The 16,211-nt window shown below is 38.7% G+C and overlaps 1 protein-coding gene across 2 annotated transcripts in view; it reads left to right on the top strand.

Moving 5' to 3' along the window:
- Positions 1 to 375: 375 nt before the first annotated feature.
- Zfand3 (zinc finger AN1-type containing 3) overlaps positions 376 to 16,211 on the top strand; it is a 303,765-nt gene continuing 287,929 nt past the window's right edge. For both annotated transcript variants that reach the window (XM_026383582.2, XM_026383581.2), the window contains exon 1: positions 376 to 537. In XM_026383582.2, coding sequence (XP_026239367.1) covers positions 467 to 537 — 71 coding nt within the window. In that variant the 5' untranslated portion in view covers positions 376 to 466. The remainder of the gene's footprint in view (positions 538 to 16,211) is intronic.

Here is a 16,211-nt window from a genome sequence, read left to right as displayed (position 1 = left end):
TCCGGGGGAGGGGAGAGTGTTACGGAGTGAATAGGGCCTGGGGCGTCACAGCGGCCGCTGCGACTCCAGAGCAGGCGGGGGCCTCAGGTCCTTCCCCGAGCCGCCGCACGGGACATCGCTCTGGCTGGGGAGCGGCGGTGGGAACTGCCGAGGGCGCCGGGTCTCCCTCCTCCCCCGCGGTCCTCGGTTCACCCGCACGCCCCTCCTCCTCAGCTCCCCTCCCTCTCCTCTCCGCGCCTCCCCTGGCCCCCCCGTCTCTGCAGGCCGAGTGGTGCGGCCCGCCTCCAGCTGACCGGCCTGGAATCCCGGCTCGGAGCCCCGGACTCGCGCCCGCCCGCGCGCCCGCTCCCTCCCCCTCCCCCCGCCCCGAGACCCCCGACGCAGCCGCCGCCGCCTCCTTCGAGCGGGGCCCAGGCCCAGCCGCCGCCACCGCTGCCGCCACCGAACTCAGCCGCCGCCGAGCACCATGGGAGACGCCGGGAGCGAGCGCAGCAAAGCGCCCAGCCTGCCGCCTCGCTGTCCCTGCGGCTTCTGGGGGTAAGTGACTGGCTGGGTGGGGGCGGGGGCCGGGGCCAGGGGCGCGGGCGTCTGGGCTGCCGGGGCCGGCCTCGGGCAGGGGAGGCCCGAACCCTGGGAGCTGGGCCCAGGCCGGGCCTATCGGGAGGGGGCAGGGGCCGCGGCCTGGGGAGGGCTACCGGGTGGGGAGCAGGGGGGTGGGCAGAGAAGGCCCTGCCCGGGGTGCGCTGCCACCTTCTGGGGTTCGCTGGCCTGCAGTTTGGGACGACGGGCCTGGGGTGAGGGGGGCAGGGAAACGGGGGAGTGAGGGGGCGGCGTTGGCACCCCCAGGTGGAGCAGGGTGCTCCCTTCCCTTGGCATGTCGAGGCTAGCTCGCCCTCCCCCGCTTTGCTATGAGTTGGTGCCCAGGCACCAGGAGGGTATTTCCTCTGACTTTTTCACCTCCCCTCCTCCCTGTTCCCCAGAGACTTGCATCATCACTTCCTAAATTATATCCCAGTGCCCCATTTGCTTTTAGGAAGCTGTTCACATGTCACTCATTTGTAACATTCGACTCCAGATCCAGGCTGGGGTAAAGTTAGAAGATTATTGAGGTCTCACCTTTATTTAAAACACGTTTCAGGAGGTCTGTAAAATTTCCATGTCCCAAAACCCCAAAGACTCAAAAACAAAACACACAAAACAACCAAGAAACCAACAAAACCTCAAGTCACCTGGCTTGGGGAATGTGAGAGCCAATTTCCTCAGTTGGCTCTCAAATTCGTCTTTCCCCATTTAAGGAAAAAATGATAAAAATGTTCAGAGAGGGCAGGGGATGTATTATTACTTGGCCATCTTGTGTTAGAACAGAAACAATATGAGATAGGAAGTCAACCCCCTCCCTTACCCGGCAGTTTGAATTGTCCTTGGAATACTTGGGTTTCATTTAACAGGTGCCTTCATCATACCACATGACTCTCATTCTGAAGTAAGGAGACTGGAGACTTTGAAGGCCAACTTTTGTGATTGAAAAAAAAGCCCCTCCCCCCTTTAAGATTCTGTATATTTGGAGATAAAATAGAAACAGGAAGGAAGTGATTTGTTTCTGGTGAGGACATCTTGGGAAAAAGTATTGAAAGATTTTCTTTTTGCTGTTTTCCATACTTTAGGAATGGTTTTAAAAGAATTTGATTTTAGGAGTTCAGAAAAATATTAAAAAGTTTTTTTTTTTTTTTTTTTTATGGTATTGGGGATTGGATCCAGACCCTGATACATGCTGGGCAAACACTCTGCTACTGAACTAACATCCCTAGCCCAGAAAGTGGATCTTAATATAGATTCCAGTGGAATTTGTCAAATACAAAAGTTATGATAAAATAGGTCCTGGTTTTCTTATCTTTCTTATTCAAAAATTTTCCATTGGAAGGACATTAATCATAAAGAAGTTATGGGATTGCCAAAAATCTTGGATATGTGAAAAGTACTTAAGGTTTATTTATTTTTTTCATTGTGATTTAAAAATAATTTTTGGGTTGTCTGTGAAGTGCTTTCATGGACAATCTAATTCTTGCAAGAGACTGAGGTAGGAGCCATTATCTCTTTATTCCTAGTCTTAAAGAGTATAGATAAGTTGCCCCTTCACACAGAGCATAGGGTGGAGCTGGTGAATTCTTTAGAGTGCTAGTACCTTCACATTTATGACATCAGTCACTGCCTTGGAAAAATCTGGTATCAATACCCTCAGATTGTAGTTCATTATTAGATATAGTGGCTTAAAGTAAATAGATGTCTATGGTAACTACTGTAATGCCCAGGATGTATCAGAGTTCTATTTCCTGGCAACATATTTAAGTCATTGGGACTATTATGATTGGAATCCTTGTGAAAGACTTGTATCAAGGCTTAGAAACTAAGGAAATGGGATAGCTTTTTACCTTTAGCCAGCAGAGTTCTGAGTAAGGTCAAGAGAGTTTGGTAGTAGCAGACAGGAAAAGTTATACTAATGTAATACTTAAAAAATCAATCAGCGTTCCTTTTTTGCTACTTTTAATCTGGCACTTTTGAATAAACTTTAGTTGGATTAACAGGAGTAGTGATCACAAAGCTAATACTTTTATTGTGAAAAGTATTATTTCTAGAGTGTTTTAACAGTTTCTAAGGGTTTTTGTAAACACCTCTGTAGTTTATATTTTATACCAAAAGATAACAAAGCTGTTGCCTCCTTTCCATCATGTCATAATTAATTTTGAACATATTTTCTGTTTGTTAATTGGCCACATTCATGATTATGTTTATTAAATAAGGGTATAGTCACCAAATGTTTGAGTGCCTCTGATATACTGGTGGACAGGGGGATACTGGCCCTATCCTCTGGAACAGAAGGCATAGAGAAATTAACTGACAGTTGCAATACATTGACAAGGGTGCCCATGTGAGGGGCACCTACCCTAGCTGGGGTGGAAGTAGAGAAAGGTAACCTGGAAGAAGTGACATTTTAGCCTAATCCTATAGGAAGGATAAAAGGAGGAGAGAATGGAAATGGTAGTATTTCTTTCAGGCAGGAAGGTATGGTATAGGTGAAGGCCAGAATGAGAGAGAGGGGTGGTTGGGGGGGGGGGACAGAACACGCTACATATTTTAGGAACAGAATAGGTCAGTTGGTAGATGTGAAGGATGATCAGCTGGAGATGAAGACCAGGAGGTGAGAGGAATTGGTGATAACAGGCCTCCAAGGGGTATTGCTGAGGACTTTGGACTTTTATCCTGAGCACAGTGGGGAGCCAATAAAGAACTTTGAGCAGGAACTGACGTGATACCTTCGATTTGAAAGGTTATTGGTTGACTTTCTTTGTGATTGGGTGTGTGTGTATGTTCGTGGGGTGTTGCCAAGTCTGGAGATCCAGAAAACCTGTCAGGAGAAATCAAATTAACTGTGGTGGTGGCTTGAGAGGTGTAATGGTGGGGAAGAATAGAAGTAGATGGTACAGTCATTCAGGGAGGAATCTTTGTTGCCTTTTCACTTCATGAAGATGAAGGCAATTATGTAATCTAAAAATTGTTTTTGCAGCATAGCACTCTGGAACCTGTAGGTCTCTAAAGTCAGCTAGCTAAGACCCACACCCAGGCCTTTGCAGAATAGCCTCTCGGCAGAATATTCTGGCACCAGCTGAGTAAAGGCGGTTCCTTTAGGATTGCTGCTCTGTCCAGTGACTCAGGCTGCAGGATTTGCTGCCCAGCGTTGTCCATTCAGGACACCAGTCAGTGGGGCTTGGTAAATAGGAGAGCTTGGAGATCTTTCTTGTGGGAACACAATAGAGAGGAGAATGCCAGGAGGAGCATATAATTCAAATATGTTAGTGCTTAGAACACATTTCTCTACTTCCTGGCTTATATTGTATAATTGCATATAGGTAATTAGGTTATTTTATGGACAGATTATTGCCCCACTGGGAAAATTTGCTGCCTTGGAAATTGTTGAAGATTACCCTGTTATGAAAGTTAAAAGTTATATAACATATACAATTTTTTTAGGATTGAACTGATTTGTTTCCTGTAATATGAATTTAAACTTTTTAGTAAAATAAGAGATTTTTGGGCTCATTTTAGGCATTTAATAATCAGGCAAAAAATTTGTGTTTTGATTATTGTCATATTTGAAGTGAAATAGTTGTTCATTTTTTAGTTGAAATATGCACATACATGAAAGCACTTTAAAACTATTTAGATATAAGTAGTAGTAGTTGAATCTGCAGTTAAAATTGTTTATATTTTTTCTGTGCTGGAGACTGAACCTAGGGCCAGGCAAGTATGCTACCACTGAGCTACATCCCCAGTCTTAAAAATGTTTAGACATTTAAAATATACTGAAGCACAAAGATTTTTCCTAAATATTTTCAAAAGTTGTTCAAAGAATAGACCTAGAATGTTATAGAAAAAACAGGAAGAAGAGGAGTAAGAGAATAAGAATATATGTATCATAGAATAATATTATAGAATAATAGGGTAATTAGGAAATATTTTACCCCTGATTTTACTTATTAGTATAAAAACCCAGTTACTATTATTGATATTTTGCTTTCACAATTGCAGGGATAACCCCCCGACTCCCACCCCCATTCAGCCTAGGTGCACTTTACCATGGAACTACAGCCCCAGCCCTTTTAAAATTATTTATTTATTTTTAATTTAAAAAAAAAACATTTAGTTGTAGATGGACACAATACCTTTATTTTATTTTTATATATTTGTATGTCATGCTGAGGCTCAAATCCAGTGCCTCACATGTGCCAGGCAAACACTCTGCCACTAAGCTATAACCCTAGCCCTCATTTTTTATTTTGAGACTAGTCTTGCTAAGTTACCTACAGCTTGGTTAAGTTGCTAAGGTAGGCCTCCAACTTGTGATTCTCCTGTCTTAGCTTCCCTGGGATTACAGGCATGAGCCATCATGGCCAACCCAAACAATCCAGCAGGATGAAAAAATGTGGAAACCTTGAGAAGTTCTGTATGTTTCATAAATAGGCTTATAATATAGTAGACATAAATGTTTTGATTGGTATTTAGGGGAATAATGGAGTATTTAGGGGAATAATGGAGTATTTAAATGTGGGGTTTACTATGTAAACTATTCATGGTTTTGAAGATTAAAAGATTGTCTAGTGGGCTGGGGATGTGGCTCAACTGGTAGCGCGCTCGCCTGGAGTGCGTGCGGCCCGGGTTCGATCCTCAGCACCACATACCAACAAAGATGTTGTTGTGTCTGCCAAGAACTAAAAAATAAATATTAAAAATAAAAAAATTCTCTTCTAAAAAAAAAAAAAAAGATTGTCTAGTATCATAAAACAAATATTACATGAGTGCATTTTCTTTAGGGAAACATTTTATTAGGATTTCATTTTTGTGATCAATTCTATTGAAGAGTTTTGTGTACAATCTAGATCAGCTTAATATAGATACATTTTAAGTGAAGATGAGGATAGGCAGAGATGGGGATAAAAGGGAGTAATATCACAAAATAAATTTCATTCCTGAAGTGGTTACTAGTATAGAGTTGATTGAAAACACGATTTGTTTTATTCCACTTGATTTTTGGCAGTCATACAATATTGACTAGTTTAGTTTAAATAGAATTAATATATATTTTTGATATATTTGATTCACATGTATTTTTTCTTTTTCTCTGAGCGCATTAATTATTCTGTATTAATTTGTAAATTAATGGAGAATATCATATCTGTTACTGTGTGGATCATCTGTATAGTGTTCTTGACTCCTAGCAGTGTGTGGCCCTCATATTCCTTTAGTTTCTTTAATTCCAGTCTCCCAATTGGAGCATGTCGCCACATTTCAGCTAGCTTAACCTGGGATTTCAAGTTCATGTGAACATAGCATGAATCACTAGGTAATCAGCATAATGTTCATGCCAGTGATGCCATTAATTAGCCCTTGATTATTAAACTCCTTTAAACAGTCCCTTCAAAACAAAACAGCTTGTTTGTGCAGGTCTTCTTTGCATCTTTGAATATTGTGTATATAAAGATATACCATGATTTAAATTAAGTGTTCACTGTCAGCACATTTATCTACTTATCCCATTTTTCCTGATTACATTTGGGATATTCAGAAAATGTGATTTTGCCTCTTTGATATGATGAAGCACAGGGAGATAATTAAAAAAAAAAGTGAACGTGGACTTTGTTTCTTTTGGTTTGAGGCAGTTGTTTTAAGCATTAGATTCAGTTAACATATAGGACAAATGGTTCTTATCATCTTTCCCCATTTACTCTTTTTCTTCTATTTACCCATCCCCTGAAAAAAGAGAATTCAGTATTTTAAGTCATACTGGCAAGTTTTAAGTAAAAAAAAAAAATTCTTCATAATCCTTAGTGGTATTAACATTAACATTGGTTTTTTGGGCTGGGGTTGTGGCTTAGTGGCAGAGCACTTGCCTAGGGCGTGCAAGGCCCTGGGTTTGATCCTCAGCACCACATAAAAATAAATAAGATGGAGATATTGTGTCCAACTACAACTAAAAAATAAAAAAATTAAAAAAACAAACAACAACAAGAAAAAACATTGGTTTCTTACAAATTAACTCTTTTCCTTGGTGGGAGAATCAGGACTAAGAATCTTTTGAAATGAATGAAGTTCTTTTTTTTTAAAATCTCAACTATGAACAGTGTATACATATTATTTACTCAGAGCAAAGTACTAAGAGGGTGATAACTAATTCAATTTGGAATTTTATCAGGTTATAAGTAGCATGTGTCCATGTAAAGTGATGTGGTGTTTTGAAATCCTACAATAATCAGATCAAGATTAAATTTTTTTTCTGTTACTTGGTGTCAGGGTAGGGTTTGTGTGCCCTAAACTGGAAGCCAAGCCTAATAAACAGAGTTCTACGTCTCTACTTCCTCACAGATTCTTTTCTTGAAAAAAGGTTAAAATTGGTAGTTCAGCAAAGCTACATGAACCAAGTGATTAGTCATGACCTACCACTTTTGTTATTTTAATGAAAACTTAAAAAAAAACTATCCAGATTCTGCCTTGTTGAATGTAGTGGGGCTTGGTATCAGAGTGATTTGCAAAAAGGGCCTTCATTTTAACTGTGAATGACATTGATACTGCTTAGTTCTACTATAGGCTTTGAAGGACCAGTGATCCTGCTCTGAGCAGGAGATTATATATATATAAATAAAAATAAGATTACATTGCTGAATAAAATATTTAGATACAAGAAAGAAATTTTGATGTGTGTGTTACATTTGGAAGGGAGATTAAGGGACTTTATTTAAAAGTATTTAATAACCAGACTCTAAGATGGTATTCTAGAAATGTACTGTCCAGTATGGTAGCCACAATCTACAACTAGCAATTTTAATTCAGATTATATTTAAATAAAAAATCCAGTTCCTCAATTATACTAGCTACATTTTCATTACTCAGTAACTTAATAACTAGTGGCTACCCTATTGGTGAACACAGATATAGAATATTTTCATCCTCCCAGAGAGTTCTGACAGTGCTGTTCTAGAATGTTGACTTATTAGGTAGCCAGAATATTCCAGCCTATTTTCTTGTGAATCTTTCACATCATTTAAAAAAATATTTTTTAATTGGAGTTGGACACAATACTTTTATTTTACTTATTTTTAGGTGGTGCTGAGGATTGAACCTAGGGCCTTGCCCATGCTGGGCAAGCGCTGATCCACAATCCCAGCCCCCATTTTTAAAAAAAATTCTAAAAATGAGAGTATTGTGTCTATTCCAGTATATTTTATTTCCACTGGGAGAAGCAGTGCTGTTAATCCAGATTATTGGAAAGTGCTCCTTTGATCAGTTATAGGAATTAAAATTTCAGGGCAAGTTAGTGCATAATTTGAACATTTTTTTTTTCCTCATGTTAATCCTTGTGTCAGTTGGCTATTTTCTTCTTTTTTTTTTAAAAATTTTTTTAGTGCAATATCTTTATTTATTTATTTATTTTTAGGTGGTGCTGAGGATCGAACCCAGTACCTCACACATGCAAGCAGGTGCTCTATCACTGAGCTACAGTCCCAGCCCCGGCTCTTTTCTTAGCATTATTAAAGCGGCAACATATGAAGCCTATACAGGGATGTTGACCTAATAGAATTTTTTTTTTTTTAGAATTTTGAAGAGACTCACCGGTTTTTTTTTTTTTTTTTTTTGATAGGTCTGTGATTTGTAGAGAATAATCCTTGTTTTCACAAATGTAAAAGCTGAGGATTGAGGGCTGGGGATGTGGCTCAAGCGGTAGTGCGCTCGCCTGGCATGCGTGCGGCCCGGGTTCCATCCTCAGCACCACATACCAACAAAGATGTTGTGTCTGCCGAGAACTAAAAAATACATATTGAAAATTCTCTCTCTCTCTCTCTCTCCTCTCTCTCTCTCTCTCTCCTCTCTCTTTAAAAAAAAAAAAAAAAAAGCTGAGGATTGAACTTAGGGCCTCATATATATATGTAAAACCTCTACCACTGAGCTATATCCCCAGCCCACAAATGTAAAGCTTATCTAGCAGCTTTGTATATGTGATGAGGGATAAATGCTTTGGATTTTCTAGTAAATTCAAGACCCTAGATACCAAGGAAGGTGGAGTGTATAATAATACTCAGCAGTAGTGAGCAAAACCAAACTGATCTGTGGTAGACTGGGCTGAGGAAATGTCACAGAATGAATGAAATGTTATCTGTGAGGCCAGGGGTCAGTTACAACATGTCCAGCACCTGGAATTGTAGCTACATCTGTTAACTGGAGGAAGGATGATAGCAGCTAGCTATATCTGCTCCCTCAGCTGTACAGATGTCCTGATCATAGGCATGCTTGAATTTGAATTAGGGCAGAAGAATATCCTAGGAGAGATCATTGATGCTGTTTGCTACTGCTCTGGCCTTAGGTGGGGGGAGGGCAGTGGAACGATAATGCTGTATTTTGTGTTTCTAGGTTATGGTTAGGCTCTATGTAACCCTATTGCTGCTTAAATAATGACCTGGCAAAGAGTTTTGTTAGTGATGTGCTTAGGAACTTCTGGGGAGTGTTTTTTTTTTCCCCCCTCATTTTTCTGAAATGGAGTGGTACGGAGTAACAGTTAGTTGTTGGTGTCTTATATACTTAAACTCTTACACACTGGTAAGTTGAAGTGTATTTATATATATAATCTCTTTTAGCCATATTTCCAAATACTCCAAATTGTTCTTAGCTATATTTCTCAAATTATGACCATTTGAGAGTATCACGAGCACTTTTCCTGCAGTCAGGTTCTTGGGGAAGCATTTCTTTCGTCTTACAAGCTTGCCTAGGTAGCATTTCTGAACATGGTTCAAGGAGCTTTCTGTAGTTTATGGTATCTAACTGGAAGAGTAGAGGCAGGGGAACATAGAGTGGGTAGAGAACTTTGCCGTCACATCTGTGCTTTCAAAGCTCTTTTCTATTTCATGTCAGCATTTTTATATTTCAGCACTTTCGGTGGTACACTTTGTGGTTATATGTGCTGGCAAAATTATTTCCTGGAAGTATTAATGAATGAAACACATAAAATAGTTATTCTTAAACTATTAACCAGCAAGAAATAACAAAAAATAAACTGGAGGTAGGAGAAGGTGTGGTATATTTCAGTGTTGAGTTGTTTCTTGACTTATGATTTCTGTGCCTTCTTCAGTTACCATTGAAGTCCAGAAAACCAGGTTTTTCAAATCTTGGTGTGTTTGTATATGAAACTTTGTCTGTATATACAAAATCTTTTATGTGTGTATGACCACTATATACAGTTTTGTGTAGTTTGTCTTTCCTTTTTAATATCACACAAGATGTGCTCTTCACCTTTAAATGGAGAGGAGTGCTCTTTTATGTTGGTCCACAAAACTGGTTGTAAATGGCAACTTTAAAAAAAATTATTATTTTTTTATTTTAGGGAACAAGTTAAGGCAATTTCTGAGGTCTGTATTCTCTGCTTCCATGGGTCATTTTTTTCACTGTTAATTAACTCTCTTTGCCCCTATGGTGCTATAGCACTTCCAAGATGTGTTTTAACTATGTATTTTATTTGTAAGGCTGATTTTTTTTTCTTTACTGCATATTAGGTCTAATCAAGGAACAGTTGCCATGACTTAAGTGTTAAAGTCTTTGCTGATGACAGATACAATGTGGAGCATTGTACAGTGTATGCTGAAGTTTATGTTAATACTGGTAAAGAATAATTTAGAGAATGATAACCACTATAAATTCTAATCTGTGAAAGTATATGTCCCTGTAGACTGCATTTTCTTACCGTTGGATTTAAAATAATCTTTTTTTTTTTTTTTTTTTGAGAGAGAGAGAATATTTTAATATTTATTTTTCAGTTTTCGGCGGACACAACATCTTTGTATGTGGTGCTGAGGATCGAACCCGGGTCGCACGCATGCCAGGCGAGCATGCTACCGCTTGAGCCACATCCCTAGCCCTTACCCTTGGATTTAAACTGTCTAGGATTAGATATTCTCATCTGACATTAGAAGGCCCCCTAGATTTACCTGAATGATTTTCATTAGAAATAAATCAGATAATTACATTAGATGTGCTTTTGTTTGGAGTTAGGGACTGGAAGAATGTATATTATTGGTTTTGTGTTTAAACCTTAGGTGCAGAAATGTAATTGGACAGAAATGTACAGGGCATACCAAATTTGGACGTGAGTTGAAAGGATAAGAACACAGAAGGTGGTCAAGGGAGACACTGAAATTTAAGGAGGATGAGAATGGGGATATGTGGAGGGAAATAGAGTGGTGGTAATCAGAAATGAAAATACTTTATGGTCACCATCTTCTACAAGGTGGTCATATCTCCAATGGCTGCAGAAACTAATGTGAATAGGTGGTGGTGGGTGGGATTAAAGAAACATTTCTATCCTGAAATGCAGGCTATGAGTCCCTTGGGGTCTTATAGGGAAGTACTGAAGATCACAGGATGAGAGCTGTGGTCTAAATTGAATGCTAAAGTTTAACAGACATAACAGTAGCTTTTAGCAAAATTGATATTTCATTTGTTAGAAACCCATAGGCTTTTTCTTCTGTCAAGCCCAGAGGTACCTACCTGTTAAGGGATAGTGTTTTTGTAGTGTGTCTTTTTTTTTTTTTTGGCACTGGGGATTGAACCCAGGGGTGCTTAACTACCACATCCCCCAGCCCTTTTTAAATATTTTATTAGAGACAGGATCTCACCGAGTTGCTAATTACCTTGCTAAGTTGCTAAGACTGGCGTTGAATTGATCCTCCTGCCTCAGTCTTTCAAGCCGCTGGGATTACAGGTGTGTGCCACTACACCTGGCTTGTGGTGTGTCTTTGTACATGGAGACTCAACCTACCTTCTTTTCCTTCATTGATGTTGCGCCCACAACTACTTCCCTTCCTTGGGATTGATTTTTCTTCTTTTAGTCTCACTTATTATCTACTTTATTTTGCTGTTCTTGGAAAAAACAACTCATACAAGCCTTTTCTCTTTAAAAGATTTTACAGTAAATACATATGGGGGAAGTTGTATTAAATTTTAAAGAATTTAGTAGTTGTGCTTCCTGAGGTAAAGGACCTTTCTTATTGACTGAGAAGCTAATAAAGGACCCCTCTCATCAAACCCAAGGTACTTCAACATTTTTCCAAAGATGAAGGGAATGCCAATCTTTTTATGTCTAGAAAACTAGATGAGCTCAATGGCTAGGTTTTTTTTTTTTTTTAACTTTTTAATTGTTGACAGACCTTTATTTTATTCATTTATTTATATGCGGTGCTGAGAATCCCAGTGCCTCACATATACAAGGCAAGTGCTCTATAACTGAGCCACAACCCCAGCCCCTAGGTGTGTGTTTTGGAATCAGAGATGTGGGTTGGAATCAAAGACTTGGGTTTACTTCTCTGCCCCTTAATTCTTTTTTTCTTCAATTGACAGAGTGGTTGTTACCTTCTTTTTTTTCTTTTCACATTTTTTTAATGGTGCATTATAGTTGTACATAATGATGGGATTTGTTCTTACATATTCATATATGCACAGTGGTATAATATAACTTGACCAGTGTTACTCCCCAACTCCTCTCCTCTCCCTCCCCAGTCCCTTTCTTCTACTAATCTGCCTTTGATTTTTGTTAGATCCCAGCGCGCCCCCCCATTTCTTCTCCTTTTTCCTCTCTAATGTCCACATGAGAAAAAAACATTTGACCCTTGGCTTCTGAATTTGGCTTATTTTGCTTAACATAATGGTCTTTATTTCCATCTATTTTCTTGCAAATGACATAGTTTCATTTTCTTTTATGGTTGAATAAAACTACATCGTGGGCTGGGGTTGTGGCTCAGTGGTAGAGCGCTTGCCTATCATGTGTGAGGCACTGGATTTTATTCTCAGCACCACATATAAACAAATAAATAAAGGTCCATCAAGAACTAAAACAAAAAAACCCCAAACAAACAAACATACAAACAAAACAACTCTTGTGTATATACCACAGTTTCTTTTTTCATTCATCTGTTGGTGGACACTTAGGCTGGTTCCATGGTAGGGCTATTGTGAATTGTGTTGCTATAACCATTGTATCACATAGTATGATGACTTTATTTCTTTATGATAAATACTGAGGAGTAGTATAGTGGGGTCATATGGTGGGTCCATGCCTAGTCTTTTAAAGAGGAACCTTCATACTGATTTGCATAGTTCTGCCCTTTATTCATGTATTTATTTTAGTTGTAGTTGGTCACAGTACCTTTATTTTTATGTGGTGCTGAGGATGGAACCCAGTGCCTCTTGCATGGTAGGCAAGCACTCTACCACTGGGCTACAGCCCTAGCCCCGCCCCTTTATCTTTGAACAAGAATGTCTTAGCATTGCTTTGAGTTTTGGTGAACTCTAATGGCTGTCAAACCTTTGCCACAATGTCTGGCTGTGGTCATTACATTAAAGATTTAGTTGCCAACCCTGAATGAAGGAGCATTGATGGCAGATTAATAGATGCAGAACTATCTTGCCTCATTGGGGCATTTTGTATTCATAGTGATTTCCAGACTGATCTCCCCTAGTTAGTTGACAAAGGTTCTGATCAGCCTTTGGCGATTTTCCAGGAGAGCCAGTCTTGTTTAGCAACCAGAAGTTACTTTATTAAGCACTGTATTGTGTCTGAAGATCTGCTAAGTGTGAGATACCTGGTTCTGGATTTGCACATAGTCTAGAAGGGGAGGCAGATCAATAAACTGATAAAACACACTGCAAGGGAGGTGCTATGGGAGATCTTTGAAAGGGTAGTGTGAGAAGAACACTGATGGTACCTCTTATCTGCACTGGAACTGGAGGATGGCCAGGGGGAATTCTTCAGGAGAATGGTTATTGAGTTGGATATGAAAAGTTGAGCAGGAGTTAGCCTTACAAAGATGGTAAGGAAGGGCTTTCCAGGCAGGGGAAATAGCTTGTGAAAAGCAGAGAGGCATGAGTAAGCATGCTATTATCTTCTATTATTCTTCCAGTAATACATTTTTGTGACTTTTTAGGGTAGATTAAAAAAAAAAAAAAAGAAGAAAATAAAGCTGGAACTTCTTAGGTTTTAAGAGAAAGTCTATCTTTATAGTCTTCTATGTTCTGGTAGACAAGATTGTAATCTGTTTTGATATTTTACTTAATTTTATATAGAGAAATTTTTCTCCCAGTTTTTGTGTTTCTAGGAAGATGTCTCTCATTTATTTTGGACTTTCATCCCTGAAAATATTTAGTTTTATTTCTGAAGTCCTTCCAATTATATTTTATTTCTTTTTGAATTGCATTTGTGTTGCTAAGAACACACTAGACATTTGTATTATCATTTTCTTTCATTCTCTCTGACATAAGTTGGGAAGGGATAGAAAGCCCGTTATGAGGGAGATAATGACATGTCTTTCTTTTAAAATAAGCTCAATTATATGTATTTAGAAAAAATTAGGTGAGATGTAAGGTAAGATGAGAGGACATTTTAGCTAATACTGATATTCTGTTTTGTTCATGATGTAAGTTGTATGTGTCAATATGACACAAGAATAAAGGACATACTAGAATTATTAGAGAAAATGGTGTTGAGTTCAAGTTGCAGCATTTTTGAGATATTCTGAAAATCTCATTTTGCTGCCTGTTATTTTCTATAAACATTCTTCAGTTTATTTAGCTATATGATTACTACATTGTGACTTAAAGGAATTTTAAACATCCTATCATTTGAACTGGGTAATCAAGACAAGTCATTGTAATTTATAGACAGGTTCTTATTAAAGTATAATTATATACCATTATGTAAATGGTAAATACATTAATGTTAAATGTACAGTTGATGGTGAACACAAAAATATATTTTAAACTTGTTTAGAATTGTATTGATATATTTAAATAGTTTCATAAGTATGATGTCAACTTGCTATCTTTTTATTTTAGAATATCTCTGGGCAGATGAGTGAAGTTGAGTTTATTTTGACATTGTGCCATTTTATAATATGGAAACTGATGGGAAAGCCCAGGGCTGCAATGTGGGCAGTGATTGGATTTCCAGACAAGAATAGCTTGCCTTTTTTTATTTTTTTGAGATAGGGTCCTGATAAGTTGCTGAGGGCCTCCCCAAGTTGTTGATGCTGGCCTTTACTTGTGATCCTTCTGTCTCAGCCTCCTGAGGTGCTGGGATTGTAGGCATGCCCTACCATGTCTGGTTATCTTGCCATATTTCAACCTACAAAGATTAGAAAGTTAATTCTAGCTCAGAATTTCAACCATAAATCTACTTTGTTTCTATGGAGTTGCCAAGTCTGGACATTTCATCTGCCTGGAATTATATAATAACATGGCCATTTTTGCCTAACTTCTTTCACTTAGCATGTTTTTAGGGTTGTTCCATGTTTTAGAACTTTATTTTTATTAGGACTTTATTTTTTTTTTTATTGCCAAATAATATTCCATTGTGTGGATTTATCATATTTTGTTTATCAGTTGATATATTTTGGCCTGTTTCCACTTTTTGGCCATTATGAATAATACTGCTATGAAAATTGTATGCAAGTTATTGAACACCTATTTTTATTCTCCTGGATATGTACCTAAGAGGGAAATTGTCGATAACTCTTATGTTTAACTTTTTGAGGAACAGCCAGACTCTCTTTTACACCAGCAATGCACAAAGACTTCAGTTTTTCCACATCTTTGCCAGCATTGCATTTTGATTGTATCCTCATAGAGTATAGATACCTCATTATATTTTGATTTGCATTTCCTTGATGGCTAATGCTTTTGAGCATTTTTCCTGTGCCCTTTGGTTTGGCCATTTGTGTATCCTCTTTGAAGAAATGTCTATTCAAGTCCTTTGCACAATTATTATTATTATTATTATTGATGCTGGGATCACACCCAGGGTCTCTTCCATTGAGACAAGGAAACTGAGGCTTAGTCAGTTGTCTGAGGTTTTACACAGCAAATCATTATCAGGACTGACTCTCTTCGGAGTTTGTGTTCTTTCCACTAAGCTATATATTATGGTTCGGATCTGGAATGGCCCCCAGCATCTCATGTGTTCAGAGGTGGGGCTTTGTCAAGTGATTGGTTCAAGAGGGTTCTGACTTCATCAGTGTATTAATCCATAGATGACTGAATGAGTGGACAACTGGAAGGTAGGACCTATTTGGAGAAGTAGGTCACTGTGTGTGTATAAAAAAATGTGTTTAAATGTTTTTAATGTTTATTTTTGGTATACAGTTAATTTTGGAAAAAAGAGCTTTGTGTCATTCCAGAGTCCCCATACTGTAGGGGACCTTTTTTTTAAATTTATTTTTATTTTTTTTATCCCTTACTTTGTGACAAATCAGTAAATACTTACTATTGAAGGTCTTGGTATAAGTTCTTTTTTTTTTTTTTTTTTTTTTTTGTGGGGGGTGTACCATTGATTGAACTCGAGGGCACTTGACCACTGAGCCATATCCCCAGCCCTATTTTTTGTATTTTTTATTTAGAGACAGGGTCTGAGTTGCTTGGTGCCTCACAATTCCTGAGGCTGGCTTTGAACTCACAATCCTCTTGTCTCAGCCTCCTGAGCCGCTGGGATTACAAGCGTGCCCACTGCACCCAGCCTCGGTATAAGTTTTGATCATGCTTTTCCTCCCCATTGTTTTGTTAGTTTATTCTCTTCAGGATGTGTGGTGAATGCAAACTTTGAGACTAGAATTTCAGGTTCTTCTATTCTT

The sequence above is a fragment of the Urocitellus parryii genome, chromosome 8 (assembly GCF_045843805.1).
Source record: "Urocitellus parryii isolate mUroPar1 chromosome 8, mUroPar1.hap1, whole genome shotgun sequence".
NCBI classification, from domain to species: Eukaryota; Metazoa; Chordata; class Mammalia; order Rodentia; family Sciuridae; genus Urocitellus; species Urocitellus parryii.
Note: the sequence above shows the minus strand (reverse complement) of the source record. Positions and strands in the feature narration are given on the sequence as shown.